Below are 24,647 nucleotides of genomic sequence, written 5' to 3' on the forward strand. Positions count from 1 at the left end.
CAGAGGGCAGGGGATCTATTGAAAGGCTTTGTCCTGAGAGATGCCACTTTGTCTGGGTTTACGGGGGTGGGTGGAGGAGCTGCACATTAGGCCAGTCAGGCGCATGTGAGGGGTGGGTGTCCTGCCTGGGCTGCACTGCTTGGTGGGCAACTCAGGATGGCCGAAGGGGCAGCCCTGGGACCCACAAAGCAAAGCTTGGGCCTCCCCTACCACCATCCATGGTAAAAGGGCTGCTAAGGACCAGCTCGAAGGCTGTGCCAGTGATCAGCAAGTGGGGCCTTTGCTTTGGGGCCAGTCCCCATGCGAGCGGGGCGTCAAACACAGGGCGTGTAGGATAAATACACACCCGCTCTATACGTCTCGCTGCCTTTCCGGCATTGCAGCTCAAAGTCTATTTTTAAACTCCCTCCTTTATTACACACACTGGCAGATAGTGACAGCCAGCCTCCCGCCATATCAGAGGTGCTGCCCATGCAAGCTGGGGCACAGGGTGTCCCCAGCACCGCACGGGGAGCACCGTACCCAGGGACCAGGAGGGCTGCAGACGTCCACCTGCTCCTCATCCCTGCGTTGGCCCAGGGCACGTAAGCTGCGAAGAAACTGGGATCTCGGTCCGTGTTTGCGCTGCCGCAAACCAAGCCAGGCCAGCTCGTGGCTACCCCAGCACAAGGGTGCCAAAAGGTGTTTCTTCCCGCTGCATTAATGAGATCACAGTTTTGTTCCGAGCCTGTGGCTTTTGGGAGCTGAGGCTCGGGTACAGCGTGACCAAATCCACCTGCCACTGGTGTCAGCACAATCAAACTGGTGCAGGAGGGAGGACCAGATCTCGGGGGTAACGGGCAGTGAGCGTGCCAGGCCGAACGGGGCTTTCCGCCTCCGGCTGGGCCTGCGCCCTGACCCCCGGCGAGCACCGCTGAGAGCTGGTTTTGCTCTGCAACATGAGCAACGCTAGCAGGTGGGGGGAGGAAGAGCCGCTCGCTTTTGGTTTTCGACCCTCATCTTCATTTCACATCATGAGTCATGTTACGTTCTGAGCTGAGTAACTGCTGGGGCTATTTTTACTCTAGCTCAGCAAGCTTCCTTCTTGCTGCTGCTGCTGTCGCCGCTCGCTGCAGACCCGGGGGCGAAGGATGGGGATACGGTGAGTGGCAGAGGCTGAGGGCACGGAAAGCGGTGTTTGGCGTGGTGTCGCTTGAGAGGGGGAATGCTCCCCACCCACTCAATTTGGAAACAAAAATAGTATAGGCCTATTCAAAAACAATAGATGACCTTTGACGTGTGGTGTATTCAGCCGCACATGCATACATATATATTTATTATACTGGGAGAGGGGAAGGGGGGAGGGAGACAAATTCCTTTCCAGTGCTATTCACCAGTCTGGAAAAATAAAGAAGGAAAGCAGAACATTTTTTCCTTTCATCAAAACAGGAAAGACGGGGGAATGGAGTGGGGAGCAGATCCATAGATATAATGGGTGGTTGCCAGAATACGGAAATTGTTCCCTTCTACTCTAAACTGGGGTGGGAGGGGGTTGGGGGAGAAATATATGGTAGCTTGAGCGGGGAAGGCTGCATTGCCACCTCCCCCACCCAACACAGGAACGTGCATGCATACAGGAAAGCCCTGGTATATCAGTCCCCCCTGCTTTGCCTTCTCTCTTCGAATGCTGCTCAATTTGCACATCCACAGAGATGACACAGTGACTTTGCCCTCCTGCGTAGGGCAACAAGCCATGCCCTGCACAAGCGCTTTCCTTCTCCTGTGTCATCAAGGTCTGTGCTCTGCCCTTTGGATGTGTCTGCGCACCCTTCCCCACCCTCCCGCCTTTGCCAAATTTCCGCCGGGCATGGGTGAAACGAGAGACGCAGTGAAGGGCAGGGGGAATCCCTCCGCCGGGGAGAGACAGGTGGCAGGAGGACTCCCTGGGGGTGGCCTGGCAGGTTGCATCCAACGCCTGCTCACCAGGTGACACCTTCTCCCCCCTCCGCAGTCAGTCCTCCATGAAGGATTTACTCATCCCTAGAAAGCATTTACCCTGCCAACTCCAGGGGCAGGACAGTGGATTTTGCAAGCCCCGGATACCTGAAGCTCTGCCTTTCTCCAGCACCACATATAAACACAACACTCCCTGCCTGTCTCTGTCTCCTTCCTTCGTTCTCTTCCCTCTTCCTCCCTTCTTTCTCCTTTAGACTGAACTGAGTCGTCAGGAAGTCAGTGCGACTCCGTGGAAGTCTTCGGGCTATATGGTGTAAATGTGGGTGTAAGCTGCATATGTTGACTCAGTTCTGATCACTTCGGTTGGGATAAACCCGGTGTAAACAGGCCTCATGGTGTAAAACAGATACACTCGCAGAAAGGGCCTCCCAGTGTAGACTAAGCATCAAACTTAGTCTGGGTCCCTAATGTCAGCGTGACGACTGCTCCCTTCCATTGACGGTTGTGGCAGCACCACAGAGTGGGCGTAGGGATTGCTCATCATTCTCCTGAACTTAGATACCAGAGCAGTCAGAACACCTAAGTTAGATATCTTGAGTGGGCGGGCTGACTACGAGTTGGCTGTCGACACGTCCTAATTTCTTTCCATTGATTGGTTTTCAAACTAGGATTCATGATGGAGAGGCTGAGACATCTCTGCTGTTCAGACAGAGTCTTGCTTTCCATTGTAAGCCCAGTTTTTCTTCCTGTTGTTTCACAATTCTCCAAAAAAAAAAAAAAAAAAAGGAAAAGGTATCACCGCTGGCAATCATGCCTCTGTGGATGGTGGCTAGTAGATCATTTTCTCTGCCAACATTTAAGATGAGGGGAGAGGTCTTGCAGCAAGGAATTGTGTATTGTGCTGGGACACGTGTTGTCCCGCTCCCTAGTAATAAGGACATAATTGAGGAGATGAGTTCAAATGTTCACAGGTTAGAAAGCTATAGTGGTGGTGAAAGTGTTTTAATAAGAAACGCTGTTACAGGCTCTTATGAAATTGCTGGGTTTTCCTGCGGTTTGTTGGAGGGGCTGTTGTCATCTGTCACACAATTGTGAGCGGACCTTGTCAAGTTGTGATGCTCTAGCAGGCCATTTTTATGATCAAGCCACCTCACATAGCCTTGAAATATCTCCCCCACCATAAAGCAACAGCACACATATCTCAAACTCTTGTCCTGTGACATCTATGACTCTGAGACCCCAGCAGGCCTCGGAAGTGGGGCTCCGCACTCACCCCACAGGCCACGTGAGGGGAAGATAGTGTTGTCCCCATTAGAGCTGGGAATTCATGGGATAAATGACAAGCTAATTTCACAAAAGCAAGAGAATAAAAGGAACACCCGACTGGCTCAGGGCTCAGTAATTTTAAGTGAGTGCAATTCTATTGAACTCAATGCCAGTGAACTCAGTGGAGTGAGACTGGCACAGCCTGGATATAAATACCTCACTAGAGAAAAATCTGTCCCTGTCTTGAAAACAGAAAGAATAAGGAAAAGCCACTGAAGCCTGAGTGGCTTAAATATTATTTTGCTCTATTTCCAGGTGGGGTCATAGGTAGATGATAAGTCAAATTCCAAACATCCTCTTCCTTGTCATCTAGAGGTTCAATGGGAATTAGCTTTTTGTTTCTGATGTTGAGCTTCTAAAAATTGCCCAGCATCATCTATACGAAAATAGATAACACTATTTCTATCCCAGCTCACATGTAATGCAGCCGGATATTAAGAAAATACATAGCCCCCAAAAAGCAGACCCTGCAGCAGCTTTTGTCACTACCAAGCAACAAATCTGCAGCACTCCCTGCTAGCTTAATGCTGAGTCCTTCTCCTCTCTGATGATGATATATCTCCCTGCTGAGGAGTTTAATCAACCCTCTCACACGCAGGCTGTTCTGTCCTGGCAAGGCAGCCACTACGGTGTGAGGGACCCCCTCCACAGCCTGAACAAGGTGGCATGGAGGCGGTGGAGCTATGCCAATTTATTCTAGGGCAGAAATCCTCGAAGGGCACCTGAGCCTTCATTTACCCTTTCTGAACTTTAAATGTTTAATGGGTCATGTGCACTAGGGACCTAGTTGCCCTCAGCTCCCTCTAAACTTAACAGAAAGAAGGAAGGACTTCCAGAAGCGAGTTTGGCCATCCTGAATCATCAGCTTTCTTCCCACTGGCTGCAGAGGAGCCCAGAGCAACTTTGTTCCTTTGGCAGGTGCCATCTAGAGCAAGATGAGATGAACCTAGGCCCTTTTAAATCCTTTTCTTAGAGCTTCCTAGGGATTTCAGAAGGAATTTCAGCACCCAGGTAGACGTTAGAGTTGTAGCTCCACCCTGCTGAAGGATTGGAGCTGCATTGTTGTCACGTGAAATGGCTGATATGCTGCTGGCAGGTCAGGATGGAGAATGAGGGGAATTCTAAGAGCGTCTGGAGGTATTTGGGGTGGGACAGGACTAGCAGAGCTAGAGCGTCTAAGGTGAAGTCCTGCCAAGGTCTCTGGTACTTTGGGGCAGGGGAAACTGAGCAAAGGTACACATCGCATCACCGCTTCCTGCCACTGGAGCTCCAAAACTGCGACAGATCCACTTCAGGCTTGGTTTGAGGGACTCCCAGGACACTCCTTACCACTCTACTTGTGCACCTCAGAGGGCCAGGGCTCTGGAGCTGGCATGGCTCTGACAAACTCTCCACCAGTGGGGAAATCTGCGCCTCTCTTCTTCTGGGCCAGGGTGAAGTGCTGGTGATACCCTGTACCCAAAAGCAGCTTGCCCCACTACCTTATGCAGGGCTGTCATTCTGTGCTTGAGTTACCCATCTCCTTGATGAGAGGAGCACAAGACGTTGCTGCTGAGCAAGAGGGCTATGGAGGGCTCCCATTTCTGCTTGTGTCCGTGTGTTTTGTGACCAGCATCTGCATACATGAGACAAAAGTCACATCCGGGAGGTGTAACTAGCTAAGCTGGGAAGTGCTGTCAGATCCCTACTACAAAAAAGGACATTTAGTGGGCTGCCTGCTGCTCTGTTCTGGCAGCTCCTCCTCATGCCTGGACACTTTGCATGGTGCATAGGCGAACACTGGTGCTAGACTGTGTGTTTAAGAGAGGGCCGGATACATGAGACTCACGAGCACCCAGATAGTCTAAGTGAGCATGTGTGACGCTGCGAGATGAGGCCGCTGGTGTGCAGGTGGGTGGGTGCATGTGAGAAAGGAAGAGAGAGGAGGAGAGTGAAGGAGAACACATGGACACACAGGGACGTGTGAGTGAGAGCGTTCGCACGTAGCTGTGCATGCAAGCGGCCGGGAGAGAGAAGTGTGTGCGCAGCGTAGAAAAAGCAGGGAGGATGGTTGGGATTCAGAGTGAAAACCTGCAGTGCATGACAGTGCAGGAATGCACTGGTGTGCAGGGAACTGCACAGACTGGGGCAGAAACCCCGTCTGAGGTGCCTTGTGAGTGTGCGAGTGAGTAGCTGCAGTGAGGCATCACTCGCATGCACATGAGAGGGCATGCGTACGCGTGTTTTTTCAATAGGATGTGACTCGTTCTTGAACTCACCTGTTAGCAGCCTTTCCCTCCCCATCCCCCCGCCTCCAGCAAATAACTGCTTGCTTAATTTCCCTTCAGATGTTTATTACATTACGGAGATAATTGTGCAGCAAAATACCTCGCAGTGCCGCGAGCAGCACCGGATTGTCTTGCAGCGACCTTTAAATTTCTCTGGCTTTTTTTCTGCTCAAAAAGAGATGTAAGATATTAAAGCCATATCTCTCCTCAGAGCAAGTGCTGCAGCAGGGCAGGGAAGGGCACATGTTGAGCTTAGAAAAATAGGCTGCAGACGGGGCCAAAAAATAACAAACTACCAGACTGGGAACTCCTCTCTTCTTATCTTTTGCTCAGGAGGAAGGAATTTATCTCCCCACACTTCATGTGATATTAAAGCGACATCATACGGGATATTATAGCATTAGTCATTTTTAATTAATCATTTTAATTAATAAACTTTTATTCTGTCAGCAGAGACTCAGTACTCCTTTACTAGATTTTTGTCTTGATACTCAGCCAGGGGGATGGCAAGTTATGCTCCACCCATCTCTTCTCCTTTAAAAAAGGAACAGCCCAAAGTGCCAGTTTAGTCTCTCTTTCAGCTTGCAGACTAAAATAAAGACCCATCAGCTCTCTCTCCTCCCATTAAATTTTACCTTTTCTTCTTTTTTTTTTTTTTTTCTTGTTGCAACAGAGCACGGGAGGCAGCAGCAGCAGCAGCAGCTCAGCTCTGAGACTTGTCAAGACTCAGAGCACACACACACATACACACACATACACAGAGTCCAGAGCAAAAACGTTTGCTCTCACCTGTCTCCAAAACCAAAGCAAACCTCACGTCCAACCAAACTGCCAACATTTTGCAAGAGAAGGCACCAAAGCCAGAATTTAATGTAAGGGGAAGATATTCAATTTACAGTACCAACTTTTCTCCATAAGCAAAACGACGTGAGGAAAAAAAACAGCATTTTAAAAAGGAAACATTAAGGAAGAAGATTTTATTTTTGGATTTCATACGAAACTTTGGAAGCTTTTTTTTTTTTAATTTCATGCATTTTTTTTCCTAAGAACATTGAGTCACTGTTACCTGTTTGCAAAAGATTTTTTTACATACATTTAAAGGAAGAAAATCAAGAGGAAAAATAGCATGTGGACCACCTAATAAAGGAAATACTAGAACATTTCTTGTGGCAAGAGGCATACAGACTCTGGATGCATATAATTTTGAGGGACTGCATTTCTCCTTTCTATCGTTCCTCCAGCATTCCCGCTGGCTTATGAGATAGCGGAGAGACGGACAAGCCATCAAGAATTACTTCTGTCCCCCCTCCTTCCCCAAGAGCAACTCTGCCATCCACAACCCAGGAGGAGAGCGCGCAACTTGGAGGGGGTAATGGGCGAGCGCGGAGCCCTGGGTGCCTGAGGCCGGGCTGCCGCGGGGCCGCCGAGAGGCCGGCGCTTCCCTCCCGGGGCTCTCCTTCGATGTGCCTGCAACCGGCGGGGCTCGAAGTCGGGATGAATTTCGGCGTGGTCTTCGCGTTCATCCTCTACCTGCCCCTGGCCCGCCTGGAGGTGAGTTGCAGCCCGCCGCGGGGCCGCCGAGCGGCGGGGCAGCGGCGGCGCCTCTCGCTCCGCAGGTGCGGCGCGGGGGCAGCGCGGCGCTGCCGCCCGGTCCGCGAGGGCCGGGGCCGTGCCCGGCGCTGGCGCGGGGGGCAGAGGCGGCCGGCGGCGCGGCGCAGCGCGGCGGCTCGCTGCCGCCGGCTCCCGAGGGAAGGGCTCGCCGGCAGCCCTTCATTTCTGCGTGCGCGGCGCTCTGCCGCCCATGGCTCGGCCCCCGCCCTCCGCCGTCACACGCGGCCCGGCCCGGCAGCGGCGCCGCCGGCGAGGGCCAGCGGGAGCCCCGCGCGCTGGGGCGGAATGAGCGGGGCCGGGCGGCGGCGGCGGACATGGCGCGCGGGGCCGGCGGCGCCCCCGCCGGCCGGGCGCTGAGGCGAAGGACGGGCGGAGGGCAGCCGTTGGGGCCGTTGGGCCGTTTTCCCGCCCTTCGCCCCGCGGAGGCTGCGGGCACCTGCCCTCCGGGACGGGCTCCCCGCAGAGGAGCGAGCCCCCGTCCCGCGGCTGGGGTGGGCTTGCCCCCAGGGGCGGCGAGGTGCTACCCCGAGCCCCTTGTGGGTGGGTGGGTGGCAGGGCTGGCTCCGGCCGCCTGCCAGCACCCCGGCGGTGGTGGGTGCGGTGGGCGGGCGGCCAGGGCGCCAGGCCCCTGCCCTGGTGCCGGATAATAGTTGTCGGCCCGCGGCTGCCGGCCTGACGTGCGCAGCCCAAGCAATTGGCCCGCAGCTATAGGTATTTGAAGCTGGGGAGCCGGAGCTGGGCACGTAGGCGGATGCTGTCTCCGGAGCCCTCGCAGACAGGGTTGAGAAAATGGGAAGACAGGGAGGCTTGTTCTTTATTGCTGCAAATAGATATTTAAAGAGAGCAGGAACTCCACCTTCCCCAAGAGATACAAAAGCTGTATCTTCAGGCTGCAGAAGAACAACTGTTGCAATTTTTTTTGCCTGGCTTCATCATGAAAATACATATATACATTCCAGGGCATGGCTGGAATCAGTGTCAGGCGTAAGGGGAGACCTGGCTGAAGCTGTCTTTGCTTAATGCATGAAAAAGGGTGCTGGCCCTTTTGTTGTGGTGTCCCTTGGGAACCCACCGACCTCCTAAACCATCCTCATAGCTCGCTTGTAGCTTCATGCAAAGATTGTCATCCCTGGAGGCACTGCGTAAATCACCTGCTCTGCAGAGCCTTTCGCTCCCTCCTCTCATGCAGGCATCTTGCAAATGCGCATGCAGCATGTCCCATATACACACTACCATTTTGTTTTGGCGTTGCCATGGCGTGCACAAGACAGGAACTGAGGCCTGGTTGCTACCTCAAGAAAAACAAAGTTTGAAGTTAAATGTCATGTAAACGGGGTGCTGCCGAAGAAGAAAGAGTGGAAAGGCTTTGAAAGGGTCAAGGAAGAGGATAGGAAAGATAGAGATACCAACGTTTGCGTGGCACAGTTACTCAGTAAGGTATATTTCTAGCTGGGGCCATAGAAAGAGGTTGGAGATGAGTATTTCTACTGCGCTTACACACAGTCACGCAAACATGTCACCCTGCTCCCCCTGCACCCCTCCCACACACACTGCTTAGGAGGAAGCAGGGCACAGGATGGGGGTCAGGTGCTAGATTTGACTAATGAATGTATAGCAGCCCTCTGTTTCCCCGCATGGAAATCAAAGCCTCTTTTCCATCCACAGGCTGGAGCTGGTTTTCCTGCTGTTTTCCCCCCAGAATTGTGGACTAGGAAAAGGAGCCCTGGGACCCCAAATCCTTTGGCCTCTGCTGCCATATTTCATCATTTGATCCCATGCAAATTTGAGGGGATCAGAAAGCCTCTAACATTCACCCACAAAGCTCCAGTTCCCACCCCAATTCTACCCAATGTGACAAAACCATGGGTTGGATCTATAGCTTGGGGGTTGTCAGAGGCAGGAGATAATCCTTCTACCAAAAACTCCTTCCCTTTGCATCATTTCTTTCTCTTCCTTCTTCATTTTTAGGCAATCCCTCTTGTGGGCAGCCAGGAAGGGGATGAGTACAAAGCATTACATCACCTTCTTATGGGTCCATTTTGCCCTTGTCCAAGCCACAAAGGGAAGCAGTCAGAGCTGTGGGCTGCCCAGTGATTATGTTTGTTTTAGGCAGAGGATGGTTACTTCTTCTGTGGGTGGCTCAGATCTCCCTCTCCCATGCAACATGAAACATCAGCTATGGTTGGCACTAGGAAAGGGTAAAGATGCAAGTGTCTAATGCCAGAGGCTGATATTCCTCACTGTAATCATGTGAAAACAGTGCACAGCTTTATGACTGTCTAGCAGGGTTAGAGTTTGGGAATTCTGGCTCTGGCCCCGGGTTCCTGGGGAGGAACAGCGATATTTATCATTTTATGACCAGAGCACCAAGAAAGTTTCTGCTTGAGTAGATGCTCCTGCCTGCAGCCAATCCCCAAATCTGCTTCGAGGGCAGTGCTTTACACCTATGCAGCAAAGGTGTACAATATTACACTTACCAGCTGCTTAATAGTAGGCATCCTCTGAATGGGGCTTGCATCTCCTCAGACCTGCTAGAGAAAGTGCCTCAGAAACACTAGCTGCCACCTAATCAGCAGAGATCTGAGCTGCGAGATGGAGTCTTCTTAGTCCCTCCGCCTCTTCGATCACACCCATCTGGAGCTGGAGGGCCCTGGAGCTCTTCCAGCAGGAGGGAGTGTGCATCTCAGGGGGAAGGTATTTGCCAGTTGGGAAGCAAAGATGCTAACCTATTTGCATTTTACCTGAGGGCTGTAATAGTTGCCTTGCAACATTTACAGAGATGGGCTAAGCCAGGCGTGGTTTTGCTTGGGTAAAATGCTATTGGCAGGGCTTTTTGGAATTCCCAAGGAATGGGGTGCGGCTGGGTGCTACCTTATAACCTTGGCCCAGCTCTGGTTTGCATCTTCCTGGTGTAAGGCCCCAGGACTCTTCCTAAGTCTTCCTAGCAGGAGATTGTGACAGGAACAAAAAATGGAAGACAGGATAGCTCTTACAGGATGGATGACATGTCTGGGGCGAGCATGGGAAGGAGCAGGGCAAGTTGTACGCGCCTGTCCCTATCAGCTGGTGTGAAGCAGCAGGAGAGAATGACAGTGGTTCCTGTGCTATTTCCAACAGGCCCAGGGGGAAATACCTCTAACCTTTGCAGGGGAGCTGTGTGGGGGCATGTTGTGGAGTAGGGTGGAGCAGTAAAGTCCCCTTTGAAATGGGAAAAGCTTGGGTAGAAACGTTGGCAAGATCAAACAGAAGTTTGATGCTTTTAAGGAAGCAAAATGTAAGCCATTGTCCTGTGTCCCATGTGGAAGAGACTCTCTTGAGGAGGGTTTTCCCCTGTGAGGGGAGAGGCAGATATGTGATTCTCTGGCAGGTAGATATCAGGATCTATGCTGGAAGGGTTAAAACCCTGTGCCAAGGGTGCAAGCACTTCTAGGGTGAGGTTGGCCAGCATCAGATTCTGTCTGTCTTGCTCTCTGCCAGGGAATGCTGTGGAGCCTCCCTTCAGGATCCTCACGTGAGCTTGAGTGGGAGAAAGCAAACCCTGTTTGTTTGATTTTTTTTTGCCTTCCTGGTCACTTGAGAGCCTATTGCTAAGATTCCCTGCCATGGTCAGTCTCAAGAAAGTCCCCCTTTCCTGGGCAGAAAAGCAGATAGATTGGTGCTTCCCTGCTATAGACCAGACGTGCTACCCTGTGTCCCTCTGTGTGCAATCACATATAGGTGTGTAGACATACCATCCAAAGAAAGAGGACTGGAGGAGTCCTCACCTTGGGAGTGTCCTTGGCTGGTTTCTGTGAGCCCTGAGGTCTTCCCATTTCTCCCAGTTTCAGTGTTTGCTCCATCCTCCTCTATATCTCTTCTGCTACCAAGTGAGATGTGCTCTCTGGTAAGACTCTGTAACCCCTTTGCCTGTTTATAGCTGGAAGGAGGACTGAAGAATGGCCTGGCATATTCCCTACACCACCTTGGCAAAGGCCGATCACCAGGGGATCCCATAGTGACCTGGAGAATCAGGCCTTGGGAAGGAAGCCAAGCCATCTGTACAGCCATACCTGTGATATACCTAACCCCAGGGCAGGCAACTGGCCTCTGCAGCATTCCTGCTTCCCTTCCTATCTTGTATAGACTGGATACATGCTTGATTGCCCACTTCAGCGCAGAAGTTACACCATCTCTTGCTGGTGTTCAAAATTGTACCTTGCTGGAAGGCTCCAGACACAAACGGGTAGCAGGGTTAGGGATCAGGCTGATGCTGGGAGAGTGCATGTGCTGAGAGGGAATGGTAGGACGTGACCTGGGACAACACTGGGCTGCATGCAGGTTATTGCTGCATGTGCGCTGATTTGCACCGGCCAAAGATGCTGACGTCTGGGAGGAAGGACGAAAAGCTGACATGCCAAGAGGCCCCAGCTTCACACCCACAGCCCAGAGCAGCTGCCGGGCAGGCAGGGCCCCTGCCCAGGTGCTCTGCTGGCTCCTGTAACACGTGCCTTGTCTCTCACTCCCCAAATGCCAGCAAGCAGGAGAAGGGGAGAGGATGTACCTGCCCAGGGACTGGCAGGGTGGGTGGGTGCCCACACAGTTAGGGGGAGAGCGAGGCACTGGGAGGTGGCAAGAGGGAAGGAAGAACAAACTCACTTTCTTCTAGGAATTCAGTGGCCTTGCAGCAATATCAGGCCAGGCCTCAGGGCATTTGACAGCCAGCCAGGAGTCCACTGAGACAAAAGTCTTCTTTGATCTGCTGCACAGTTAAAAAGGAGATTGTTAACCTGTGTTAGAGAAATAACTCCATAGGAGTTGCTAAGCAGGAAAAGCGCCAGCTGCTTGGGTTGGTCCGTCAGGAATCCCACCTCCTGCATTTCTGCTCTACCTTCTGACCCTGTGGGATCAGGGTGAGGCAGCTGGTGGATCTCGGCTTTCCTGTGCCCATTCCCCACCAAGTGCTCCAAGCTCGGGCGTGCAGTGCCCCAGTCTCAGCTTCCCTGGCACAGGACTGGGCTGGGGGGTGCAGGCATGGCTGTTCCCTCTCGCAGACCACAAGGGGAGCAAGGACCGGCCATGTAGCTCAGGTATACTGCTCTTGGGCCAGCCTTGGGCACAATTCTGCAGCACAAGAGGAAAGTAAGGAGTTTCACAGGCTTGCAGTTGTCACTGGCAGAGCTGCCTCACAAACCCTGGGTAGGAGGATAGGATTATGAGCTATGTGGGCTGGTGATATACCGTAGCCATACTGATAGTATCTGCAACAAGAAAAAAATGGCATCTAACACTCCTGCTGGGAGCAGGGAGCGGAGCTTATTCCTGTAGCCAGTCCCCAGCAATCCAGCTCTGTAGGGCCTGCATTTGCAATCCCTGATTCATATCTGTTCCCCCTTCTCAGTTAGCAAGGTGACACCTTCCAGCTTGCCTCCAAAGTCACCGAGTCTCGTAACACCTGCCCACTCTCTCCCCTCAGCAAGTGCCAGGGTTTAAAATAAAGTTCCATTTCCTACACATATTAAGTATCAGGAAGGACCAGGGGCATCTATGCAGAGCAGCATTTGTACTCAAATGCATTTAGCTGACAGGTGCAAACATAAAAAAGCCTTCATTTCATCGCCCAGTGCAGAGCTGTGGTTGCAAGTACTTGGAATTGTAAATGACCCCTTTTCCAGAAATTGCTGTGTGTGGTGCAAGGCAGGAAAGTACTGCAGAGTCTTTCAGCATTGGGCTGTTGGTCCTGCTCCAGCTCCCAGTAGAGAAGTCGTCAGAAGGCATCTTCATTTCACAGCTATTCGGTGGTCTCTTAATTATATGAGCTTATTTCTCACGGTTCCTCCATCACTGAAGCTGGTTCCCTGCTGGCAGCCTCAGAGACTCTGAGCAAGTAATGGCTGGGGATCTAAAATCTGCTTTTCATTGAAGGCTCTTGTCCATGTCTGTTGTGAGATGTTACAGTGACAGGGATGTAGGGCAAAGCGGGTTGGGTGTAGGATACCTTACACTGTCTTTACTTGTGTTATCTTATGTAAGCAGGGCTTGAGGGATCCGACTCAAGGTCTGGTGAATCTGGCTGTGGAGGTTTAGGATACTAGTGTTGTCTGTTCTGCATCTATCCTGGGAGGTTTCTGCCGCATAACATGGGCTGCAGGAACCTTCAGCCAACAATTCCCGGTTAAAGTTATTGTATTGGAGTGTGGACTGAGGAGAAGGCACACCACCGCTCCTGCTACCCCATTAGTAGAGGTGAAGGGTGGGTAGCCAAGGGACAGGTATATGCGGGAAGGTACCAGCGTCAAGCACCCATACAAAAGTTGCTGCAGATTTGGGGCTAAAGCACTCAATGTTTCAAGGCCACCTACCTGGTGTTTTTTCTCTGCTTTAAGCAGAAGGGAAGTGTTCTGCCCTGAACACAGGCAGGAAACGAAGAGCTGTAAACGAGAGGGACCACAGACATACCACCAACTGCCCACAAAAACCCACATGAGAATCCCTACATTTCATAAACACACAAGCAAAATTCTCTCAGTTACAGGGGCACAGTGTAGGGCTGCAGCTCAGATGGCATCGAGCACCCAGCTGAAAGAGCAGTTTCTCCACATGAGTAACCCTGAATGAAGACAGCTAGGAGCTAAGCAAACATTTTGGACAGTGCTTTCTTCCATCTCTTCTTCTAGTCTTTCGGAAGTGTGTTTTAACCAGTGCTTGCTTTCCCACACTACTCCTTTGTAGTCTTGTTAAGTGCTGTCACTGGGACCAATTCAATTCTGGTATCAGAGTAAGATTCCCAAGAGACTGATGGTGTTGCACCTGCCTGCACACACCCTGAATCTGGCCCATCATTTCGTGTGTTTAAACCTGGTTACTTAAGGTTTTTGGCACTGACATCCAGTGATATCCAAACTCCATGCTTTTTTTCATCCAGTTCAGCTCCTCTTTCACATGCTCTCTGCAGCATTTGTGGTTTCACCACAGGCTCATGCCAAAACAGCAAGCTCGACTGCGAAAGTCAATCTTCCTTTCCCCCCGCTTTTTTTTAACAGTATGCAAATGATGTATATTATTGGGCTGCTGTGGTTTGAAAACACACGCGCACGCACACGCACACATACACAATATCTGACAAAGCCCGTGAGGGAGTTTCATAACAGAGGGAAATATTAGGAAGGTTTTATCTGATAGCGTAAGGGAAGTCTGTTAAAATGCCTGTACTGCCGGCAGCAGGAATGAGAGGCCACCTGGAGAAGTCATATAGCACCAGAGAAGGAAACCTTGCTGTCTGTTTGCGTAGGATTCAGGGCTGCAGTTTGTAACCCTATAGTTGGTGGGTTTTCTTGCTTTTTCAGTCTGCCAATCACTTTGTAAGAGGGAGCGAGAGGGCTCGCTCACTTTTGTTCAGATTTCAAGCTCGTGCTTTCACAAGGGCACATCTTTCTCTGCGTTTCAGTTGTTCTGTGATGCTTCCTCCCATGCGGCTTCCATCCCCCTGCCCTGCCCCACTCCATGATGCAGTATTTGCAGATCACCTCTCTAACGCTTGTTTCCCCCCTCCTCTTTTTTTTTTGTCATCTGGCAGGGGGACCCCATACCTGAAGACATTTATGAGATTTTGGGAGGCAGCTCAGTGCGCTCCATCAGCGACCTCCAGCGTGCCCTGCGGATAGACTCCGTAGGTAAATCTCCTCTTCACCAAACACTCCTTTTTTTTTCTTAACTCTTTTGGGAGGTGGAAGGGTGTATTCCGTTCTCCAGTAGATAAACTACCAGCAGGCTTCACTGTAAATACAGGAACCACTCAGGAGCCAAGACCCGAGTATTTACACACTTAGCCCCCCCCAAAACATATGGGAGTGAGGCACCTAGATACCTTTTGGGATTTCTTTCTAACTGCCTGGTCTGTTGAGGGATGCTGGCTTACAAAAGCAATGGGAGCTGCACAAGGTGAGTCCATGGAACTGGGGTCAGTGCTTTTCACCCTTGGAGGCTCACAAGGAGCTGGGCATGAGTTGGCCAAGGATCAGTTTAGGAGGTGGAGAAATGGGGGCTGGAAATAGGGTAATAGAGGAGAAAAGGGCCACATGAGTTCTGAGCTTCAGCATGCAGGAAAGGCCACGGGTTCCCAGAGGCTCCAAGACTGGAGCAGCAGAGCATGTGTCCATGGGCTAAGTCAGGTTGGCTGTGGGTAGCATTGCTTCACCTCCTGCCATAGATAAGAGCTCTGGGGGCTCCAGTGCCTTGGGGTCACTTGGCCGGGGCTGAGTGCAGAGAGCAGCAGGAGCAGTGAAGCATGGAGGGGTCGGCACGTGTGGGAATTGGAGCACGCGCCACGGCGGCTGGGCTGGCCCAGGAATTTATTTATAAACGGTCTCTTCAGAGCAAATTCCATTCTATTCTAACTCTGCTCCCGCCCGTCGTCCCCCGGCCCCCCCAGCTCGCCTTCTCTCTTGTGTTTTGTCTGTTTGGAGCTTTGTAATCCTTGCCGAGACACTATCTACGGGGGAACAGAATTTCCTGCTTTTGTTTCCTATGCCAGTCCAACCACTGGCGCAGTCTCAAAAGCATTCCCGCTGCCTTTCAAAATGGTCCTGGAGGGGCAGGGGGGGGAAAGTGAGGGGGAGGGCACCAGCTGTGTTCAGCTATTGTTTGCCTTAGAAAGAGGCGACGAGGCTCCCCACCACCGCCACGGCCGCTCCCTGCCCTCCATAGTTCCCTCCTCCTTGTCCACGAGCCACACAATGGGGCAACTTCCAAAATTAGACACGCTTGCTTGTCCCAGGCTGGACCCCCGCCCAGACCCTCTTTGGCCGCAGCTGCAGCGCTGACCTGGGGTGTAGAAGGACAACCTGGGGAGGGAGGGACATGGTTTTCAATAGGAGATTTGTTTCTAGTCAACAGTTGTTGCTATTTTTTTCCTCTCTCTCTTCTCATTGACTTAACCTTTGCGCAAAAGGCAACCCCCACCCTTGCATAATAAAATTCCAGACAACGCAGGATGGAGGGGTGGGGAAGGAGCGGCTGGGATGTGTGCAGTCTGTCATGTCCCAATGTCTGAGGAACGGATGCATCTCTATCCCAGTTACTGACCACCCTCATGATTAAGAAATAAAGAGGGCTTCTCTTATTGGTCACTGGTTTCACTTCAAGTCTTAGTTAGGAAAGACAGGCTAGGGAAACAGAGGTGGGTGCTCTGAAGCCTTCTGTTTGTTGCCCCATATGGCGCTCTTCTGGCCTCAGGTAGTGGCTGAGGGGCATCACCATTTGCTTGACCTGTGTGGAATTAGTGTATTAGCAAATACATGTATTACCAAATTAGCCCAAAGCAGCCAGGTCTATTCCCTGCGCCGTCCATGACCTGGGTAGGTGTCATGATTGCTGTCCTTCATAGACTGCACAGGGAGCCAAATTTTGGCAGCCCCAGAAGGTAGATGAGCTGAGATAATGCTCTCCTGATCTTAAACACCATCCTAGACCCAGCAGCAGAGGTGTGGAGAGTAGGAGTCATCTCCCACAACTATGGATACCTGCAAAGTAGACATGCCCATCTGAGCCAGTCATCCAGACATGCTCTGTAGTCAATGGAGAACTATGGGCCCTTCTAGAGCATGATCCACCATTTTGAGTGTCTGCCTCAGGGCGAGATTAGTGGTGTCCTAGAATTAGCTACACCTCTCCAGCCACTTTAAAGTGTGCCTATCCATCTCGTGTGGATGTTGACTGCATAGACAGATGATTCCTGCCTCATGCATACAGCCTCTGTGCACACATCCCAAATCCTTCATCAGTTGCCTCTGAGCTGAGCAGAGAGCTAAGTCCCTGCTTCCCCTTATAAGATGGCTTCGCTAAGGCAGGACTGAGGAAGAGGGGTGGGACATGATAGGTATGGGAACTTGCTCCAACACATCTCAGATAAACAGAGATCTTCCACTGGCCCCAAATTCCCTTTAAGAAAATTGCTCTCTTGATGCTGACGTCCATTCTGCTTCCTTCAGCTGCTAAAGCAGGCCAGAGAAGGAAGGAGCTGTGGCTGGGTGGGAGCTATCCCTGAGTGTGGCCATTGTCCAGAGCTCAGGAGGGGCTGTGTGTTGGAGTGCTCCATGGGGATTATGGGCATTTCTGTATTCAGCACTTCCTATGGGAAAAAGCAGTGGAGTGGGAGGGAACTGCTCAGAGCTGGGCTAATGCTCTCTGTCTTCCTCTCCCATTGCTGACTGAACTACCTCCAGATCCTGCAGTTTACCTTACAGTAGTATAGAGGAAAAATCATTTTAACTTTTTTCTGCTGTTCTTCTATCATAAAACTGACTCTAACATAGAGCAAGTGTAGTGGTTTGGGAGACAGAAACCAAGCACTCCACCTCCCACCCATTGTCACCCTTCTTCCTACCCTCTCACAGCTGAACTCTCTCAGTCCCTAGCTCTCCCAACAAGACATCTCAGTATTCATATACTAAAATTCCTGCCTGTCCCACCTGGCCTTTGTATCACCCTTGTCATATCCTGGGCTGAGTCAACTGATCTGAACCTTCTCCTACTCCAGACAGTCCTACCTAAGGCCATGTCATTTGTGACCTAGTTTTCCTCTGCTAGACCTGGCTAAGACCCCTCTTTCACAATAGGCTTATTGGTTTGAATTGCTTTGAACTGGAAACATAGAGTCTCCATGCCTCAGCATGGCTGTGATCTGGCTGTGGATTGACACCTAGTGTGATGTACTGGGACTGTGGTTCACCCTGTATCTCTGCACTTTGCCTGGTTAGCGGAGCACAGGTGCCTGCTGCCTTCTCCCACCTCTACCCACCCAGTGTTATTAGATCATGTCCTTCCCTTTGCAGAGGAGGATAGCTTGGATGTGGACCTGAATGCAACTCAGCTTGGTCAAAATGCTGTGTCCCTGTCTCGAGGGAGACGAAGCCTAGGTGAGTCTGGCATGTTGCACCTTGTGGTTGTTGGGGTACTAACCTGAGCAGCTGTGGGTGAGGCAGATGCGGGTCTGAAATACATATGCTGGGGTAGAGGTTGAAATGTGCTGTGTGCATGGATGTGTAGACAGATGGGGAGGAGGATCTGGGCCTCGTGTGAGAGCTGGGTTTTATGTCCCAGCAGTGCAGGAGAGGGAGTCCAGAGCTCTGCAAGTTGATCTGCTTTAAATCCCTCGAGTGTTGATTTGCTCTACAGAAGTGTCATCTCCTGCTTCAGACTGTTGCTGCAGTGAGAAGCATCATTTTGCTGGAGGCTCTCCCATAGGGCAGTATTCTGGCCAGAGAGGGAGCTGGATGGCTGGGAGCAGGGGAAAGAGCATATGTGTTTGTGTGGGAGAGCAGTGTAGTCTCTTTCTCTTCCAGGGGAGGTGGCTGCAGCAGGTTGGTAACAGCTGCAAAGCCTGTTTCATCCTCCCTCCTTCTCTTGGCCCTCCATAGATGCTCTGGCAGCAGCAGAGCCAGCTGTCCTCGCAGAGTGCAAGACGCGGGCAGTGGTCTTTGAAATCTCCCGCAACATGGTGGACAGCACCAATGCCAACTTTGTGGTGTGGCCACCCTGCGTGGAGGTGCAGCGATGCTCCGGGTGTTGTAACAACCGCAACGTGCAGTGTCGCCCCACGCAGATCCGTGTCCGGCATGTCCAGGTAAGGGAGACCCTTTCCATAGCTCCCTTGTCTCACAGCCCCACCTCCATCTCCAACCCCCCAAAAGAAAAACACAGCAAGTCTCACGGGCAAGGCTCGCCCAGCTATCTTTTCCCTCACACGTCTCTGCAGTCACGTCTTGTGCATTAGCCACACTGTACTGCAGCCTCTCACCTGCCGTGAGGTCTGTGCCAGCTGCTCGGAGGGCTGGTGCTGTCCAGCAGCTGGGGACTGTCACTGCAGCAGAGCTACAGAGCACCATCCCCAGCTGCAGCCCAGTGCCATGGCCCTCACTAGTCCTGTAGCTCAAGGCAACCTTGTCTTCTGTGTCAGAGCAGAAAAAGCAGGATAATACTTTCACCACAGGAGCTGTCTTTGATGCAAAAAGAGGAGGGCCTGCAGTATCAGTACTCCATCCCCCAACTGCTGCTGCAGCTCCTTCCCAAGACAAGCTTTGAAGCAGCTTCTCCTCTTTCTCAGCCCTGCTCTTACCTCCTGACCTGGTCAGGCTGCAAGCAGGCACCTGACAGCTAACCTCTTGCTCTGATCCTGCCTGCCTCTCAGCTAATAGCGGTCTTCTCACAGTTTCCTCCTAGACAGCTCGTTTAAAAATAATACTCATCCCGTACTAATCCTCTGCCTGAGCTGTAAGAGACTCCCCCAGGCCGACGGCAAAGGTTGGCGGGGAGAGGTTGCATTCAAACAGCCTGCTTCATCAGGAAATTCCTTTCTCAGAAAAGCCAGGCTGAATGAGAGAAAAATGGTGGTGGGGGGGGGGGGGAGGAACAGGAGTTGTTTTTGTGGAAAAAGCAGGCGAGAGGTCAAAAGCCAGCCAGAAGAAGTGACCTGGAAATGGTTTCTTTGAGGACAGAGGTCTCTCTATTGTTTGGCTGGAAGTGTTTGTCTAGCGAGCAGCGTGTGGTCTGAAGCGTGTGGAGTGGGCTTTCAAGGAAAGATAAACAGCCTGGCTGCTTCAGCAGTGGCCAAGGGATGCTGCTGGGGGCAGTTGGTTTAGAGGAATTCAGTCCCAGACTCACAGCAAAACAAGTATTTATAGCTTGCAGAGCACTTCAGGGACTGTGGTCTTGTTAGATAAGCCCAACAGGGTCAGGCCCGGCCACTCCTGGAGTGGGAGAATCCCCCTAGAATGCTCATGCCCTGTGGTGGGATGTGGAGCAATGAGTTTTCCCTCTGAGTCAGCACTGATGGAGAGTCCAAGGGAATTTCCAGAGCACCGCCTTTCCCATGAAACACACAGCTGAGAGCTTCAGCCCTATGAGTTACTGAAGAGCTTGAGACAAATTCAGACAGGTCTCAGTGGAGCTGGTGAAGCTGCATTTGTTTACATCGGACCTGAGTTATTCTGGTTTTGCCCTTTCTGTAGGATCCTGTGGCAATTAATTCTGGTCGCCCCCAGGTCGCTGCCATCACAGCACATCCCATTCCACTCACCCCATGTTTCTGTATGTGGCCAACCACTTATCCTGCTCCACGCCAGAAGCAGCTGCAAGTTAGGAATGGGGGAAAGAACCAGTCACGTGCAAACTTGCCTGGTTTAGGTTTGTTCTGCTCATGTGTGCAGAAGTTGCTCCAATACACACCACCTCTGAATTTGAACCATGCTCTATAAACTGCCTTCTGATCCTTTAGGAAGAAAGCCAGTACAGAGGCATACTGAGATTGATTACTTTTACAGGGTGGGAGCTGTATTCATCTTTTGGATGCCTCTCTCTCCTAAATAGGTGAATAAGATCGAATTTGTCCAGAGGAAGCCAATATTTAAAAAAGTTGTTGTGCCTTTGGAGGACCACGTGCAGTGTCGGTGTGAAGCGGTGTCCTATCAGCCCCCCAAGAACAGCCGGCCACGGCAGCGTGAACAGAGACGTAAGAATCTTGGCATTAGTAGAGTGGAAAGAGGAGTGAGAAGAGAGGCTGGGGAGAGAAGAACCAACTTTCCACTGGTTTAAATCTGCTTAGCTCCAGTGAATCTCATGGGTCTTTGCTGATTTATACCAGCCTAGGAACCTTTCCGAGGATGTCTGCCATCCAGCAAGGGGCTGAAACCAAGGGAAATGAAGGAGGGGAAGGTGAGAGGCAAAGGGGGAGGACAGCTTGGGAAAAAGGAGAGGGCAGAGACTGTGGAGAGCAGAGGGTGGCAAATGAAGAATGGAAGACGAGGACCTTGTGGTGCTCCTCTTGCAGAGCTCTTTGTCAGTAGTGGGTGGGGAATGGTATTTCAACTTGACCTGGCTGCCCCTCACCATACAGACACGCTCCGCTCTGTTTTGGCAGGCTTGTCACCATCGTTCACCACAGCCGCTGTCTCTCAGAGGCAACGAGCACGCCGGCTGCCAGCACAGAAGAGGAAACATAAGAAGTACAAGCATGTCAACGATAAGAAAGTGCTGAAAGAAATCCTCGTAGCATAGAAGTGCTGGCAGGGGAGAGAGAGCACAAGGCAGGTAAGAGCAAGCTGCTTTTCCAGCCGAGAGAGATGTTCTCCCAGGTCACGGTTCTGCTTAGACACCTCAGACATTTCCCACAGCACTGGTTGCTCATTCAGCATGGGGTTACTGCAGGACCTAAGCATGATAAAAGCAGGGTCAAAGGAGGGGGAAAGATTAGGCTGGGACCTACATGTGCATCCTATTTATGGCTCTTTGTATAGGTGGAAGGATCATGCTGCAAGCCTACCTTGCTCTTCAGCCCCACCTTCCCTTTTCTCTGCATCTCTTGAAGCCAGACAGTGAGCCTGACCTCTGTCTACACCTAAATCCCCTCAGGGTCTGTGTTATTCATCTCTTGTGGAGCAGCTCCTGTTCTCCTTTCTCTATTGATTCTCCGTTGAAAGCAGAGAATTAATGTTGCTCTGGGGATCCCTTTTCCTTTTATTTCACTAGTTGAGTTGGCAGAAAGACTCAGAAGCAGCAGCACTTTTGGTTCATCTCTCTCCTAGCAGGAAGTCTGTGTGCATAAGAAAGGTCATACAAGGGGAAAGGAGAACTGGAATCTCTGGCAATAGATCTGGATTTTGTCAGTCCAGGGTCTGATTCTTCTCTCCCTGACTTGTGTAAACAGGAGCAATTCCCTGATCATCAGAAGAATTTTGCTGGTACGAGCAAAAGGAGAATCAAGCCCTGGTTCCTCATGGGAGAGGGAAAGGTGCATAAAAGATAGAGTAGCCTGGGCATGGAACTGGGGTTGAATTTAAAAAGAGGCAGTACAGGCTAATAGTGAAAGCCCTGGCCTGTGACTCAGCAGTTGCAGCTCTGCCACAGCCTCTTGAATGAGCCTGGGCCAGTCGCTTCACTTCCCCTTGCCTCACGAGAAGGAGACGACGAACTTCCACTATGTTGCGTTTCAGGAGCTATGGATGAGGGGCGCCAGATAATATCTTGGGAGTAGTATTCCCACGCTTAACCCTCCAAGGGCTCTGATTATCCCAGGATCCCTCTGGCCAGCCCAAGGTTCCCAGGGTATAAATGATGCAAAACTATGCAAATCTCAGCTCTGGCTCAAGCTGTCCAGGAGAAAAAATAGAGGTCAAAAGCCCTCCTGGGCTTTTAATTTGGCACTTCAACACAAACATTTCCAGAGGAGAAAAAGAGAGAGGAAGGCAATTGCAGAGGAAGAGGGATATATATTCTAATGCTGTATGTGTTTTTGTTTCTCTTTCAGGTTTATTTAATATTTTTGCTGTATTGCCCCCATGGGGTCCTTGGAGTGATAACTTTTCCTCTTTGTCTGTCTGCCTCGACGTCTGATTCAGACGGCAAATGGTGCTTCCCTTTCCATCAGTGGACCTTCTCCCACCAAAGTCTCTCCCTTTTTTCATTTATTAACATCATTTTAAAGTTTTACAAAAAAAAACCCTTATATATATAAGAAAAGAACAAAATGCAAATACAACCATGAACCCCATCAACCACAACATGCGGTGAGGACAGGACAATGCCTTCCCTACTCCAGAGGACAGGATGGAAAATGTGAAAAGGAAAGTGGGTCCAATTTCTTCTGAGAGGAGGAGAAAAACAGACAGAGGGAGGAAGGGGAATATTCTTCCTTTTCCTTGTGCTTCTGGTGAGGCTAGGGTCTCGGCTGAGATCAGCACTTGCACTGGACCTACTTTTTCAAAACAGGCATATCTCAGATTGTGAGCGGCAACCGATGATGGAAAATGCACTAAGGACTTTTATTGCCCTTCCTGGACAGATCTATATTTTTAATGTGCGTGTGTATATTTTATTTTAAAAAGAAAAACCAAAACCACTAGAATATACAACATCTCGGGGAACAGAAAAAAAAAAAAAAGAAGCCAAATGCATTCCCCCTGCCCCCTTTTCCCCTCCTGCTCCTGGTGCTGACTGGAAGGCATTTGGATTATGGGGAAGGAGCAGACGGCTGGCAGAATTGTCTCCACACTCCTGGCCCCTGACAAGGGGAGCCATCTTTGCACATGCTGGTGGAGAATTCGGCTTTCCAGGCTCGGACTCAGATTATTTTTTAAATTTGCTCTGTATGTATGCGCCTGTATATGTGTGTGTGTGTGTGTGTGTGTGTGTATATATATGTATATATATATATATATGTACACGTGTGTGTGTGTATTTATACATACATATATATATAGAGAGAGATATATATATAGAAATATATATATATGTTCTTAAATGGATTTCATTCCCCAGTGGCAGGAACCTCAGTGGCATGTGCATGCATCAGCTTGGGTGGGCTAGAAGAAAAGCGCACTTTTTCTGCAATATTACTCAGTGCCTGTGGGGTCTGAGACAGGACAGACAGAGGCACAGTCTGATCTCTCTCTGTCTTGTTGCCCTTTTCTCTCACTCTCCACCAACCCCCCATCACAACTTCCTTGCAGGAGGTGAAGTGGCAGCACAACAAGACCAACAAGAGCCAAACTTAGAAGCATGACTTAATCTAAATGAGCTGTCCTTGCCTGCTCTGTGGTCCTGAAAGCAGAATAATGTCATTCCCCCTCAGCTTTTTAACCCCTTCATGGACATCCTGGGCACTATGCCCTCATTGCTCTCTCCCTGTCAATGTTCCTGGATCTCCCATCTTTTTCCTCACATCATCTCTCTCAAATTCCTTCGTGCTCCTTGATTTTACCTATTAGATGATCCAAGCCTACTGAGCTTGGAATTTGGTCCAAGATATGGGTAGCTGTGTGTAGGTATAGAGAAAGTAGTGAGGATGATTCTTGCAGTTCGCAGCAGCAATCTGAGACAGAAATGAGCCCTCTGAGGAACAACTGGGTGGTCATTCACAGAGTCCCCCCCAGGCCACTGCAAAATCTCTCTGGAGAAGGACTCCCTTCTGGCTGGCAGGGGCCATTTCTGCACAACCAATAGTCATCATTAGTGGAAATGTTGTTCATGATGGGAATTTTCAGTGTCACCTCAGAGTCCCAGTCTCAGATCCTGCCATGCTGGGCCGGCCCTGCAGAGTTACACAAGGAGAAGCTCCCTGTCCTGAGATAGAGTTGCGGTTCCTGTCTGCCACTCCTGCCTCCAGCTGTTTCTCCCAGTTCTCCCAACATACACGCTCCTGATGCAGAGCAAAGTGCCAGAAAGAGCTGGGGGAAGGAGGTGAAGCCACAACCTGGGAGCCGTTCCAAGTTGCCATGGACTCAGCCCTCGCCTCCTGCAAGCCTAGAGCACTTTTGATAATCACTGCCAAGGCTGAACTTTGCTCCATGCCTCCTACTCTAAGCCCTCAAGTCTTAAGACACTTTGTTTTCCTGTTCCAAAATCTGTTTCTTTGGTTTGTAAAGATGGTGAGGTTTTATTTTATTTTAATTTGTTTGGCTTTTTTTAATGTAAGATTAATTTATACTCAGTACTGTATTTAAAGTTGTAAAAAAAGGAAAAAAAAATCTCTCAACCATA

General features: G+C 50.8%; 1 protein-coding gene across 2 annotated transcripts; it reads left to right on the top strand.

The window, feature by feature from the left end:
- The first annotated feature begins 1,012 nt into the window (after positions 1–1,012).
- PDGFB (platelet derived growth factor subunit B) lies at positions 1,013–24,647 on the top strand. Of its 2 annotated transcripts, XM_064512321.1 has the most exons (8): positions 1,013–1,141; positions 6,202–7,079; positions 14,692–14,788; positions 17,948–18,031; positions 18,533–18,738; positions 20,481–20,622; positions 21,031–21,200; positions 22,417–24,647. In XM_064512321.1, exons 2-7 carry the CDS (start codon positions 6,990–6,992, stop codon positions 21,165–21,167), a joined length of 756 nt encoding a protein of 251 aa, XP_064368391.1. In that variant the 5' UTR covers positions 1,013–1,141; positions 6,202–6,989; the 3' UTR covers positions 21,168–21,200; positions 22,417–24,647. The 2 variants fall into 2 exon arrangements, with proteins under 2 accessions (XP_064368391.1, XP_025956345.1); XM_026100560.2 differs by lacking the exon at positions 1,013–1,141 and having other exon boundaries at positions 6,100–7,079.

Source organism: Dromaius novaehollandiae, chromosome 1, assembly GCF_036370855.1.
Source record: "Dromaius novaehollandiae isolate bDroNov1 chromosome 1, bDroNov1.hap1, whole genome shotgun sequence".
NCBI classification, from domain to species: domain Eukaryota; kingdom Metazoa; phylum Chordata; class Aves; order Casuariiformes; family Dromaiidae; genus Dromaius; species Dromaius novaehollandiae.

What these genes read in the sequence shown, in the direction of transcription:
- PDGFB (XM_064512321.1), top strand. Translation starts at nt 6,990, where the DNA reads ATGTGCCTGCAACCGGCGGGGCTCGAAGTCGGGATGAATTTCGGCGTG. An exon ending in TGCCCCTGGCCCGCCTGGAG is followed by an intron (nt 7,080 to 14,691) that starts GTGAGTTGCAGC and finishes GTCATCTGGCAG; the next exon opens with GGGGACCCCATACCTGAAGA. An exon ending in TCGAGGGAGACGAAGCCTAG is followed by an intron (nt 18,032 to 18,532) that starts GTGAGTCTGGCA and finishes GGCCCTCCATAG; the next exon opens with ATGCTCTGGCAGCAGCAGAG.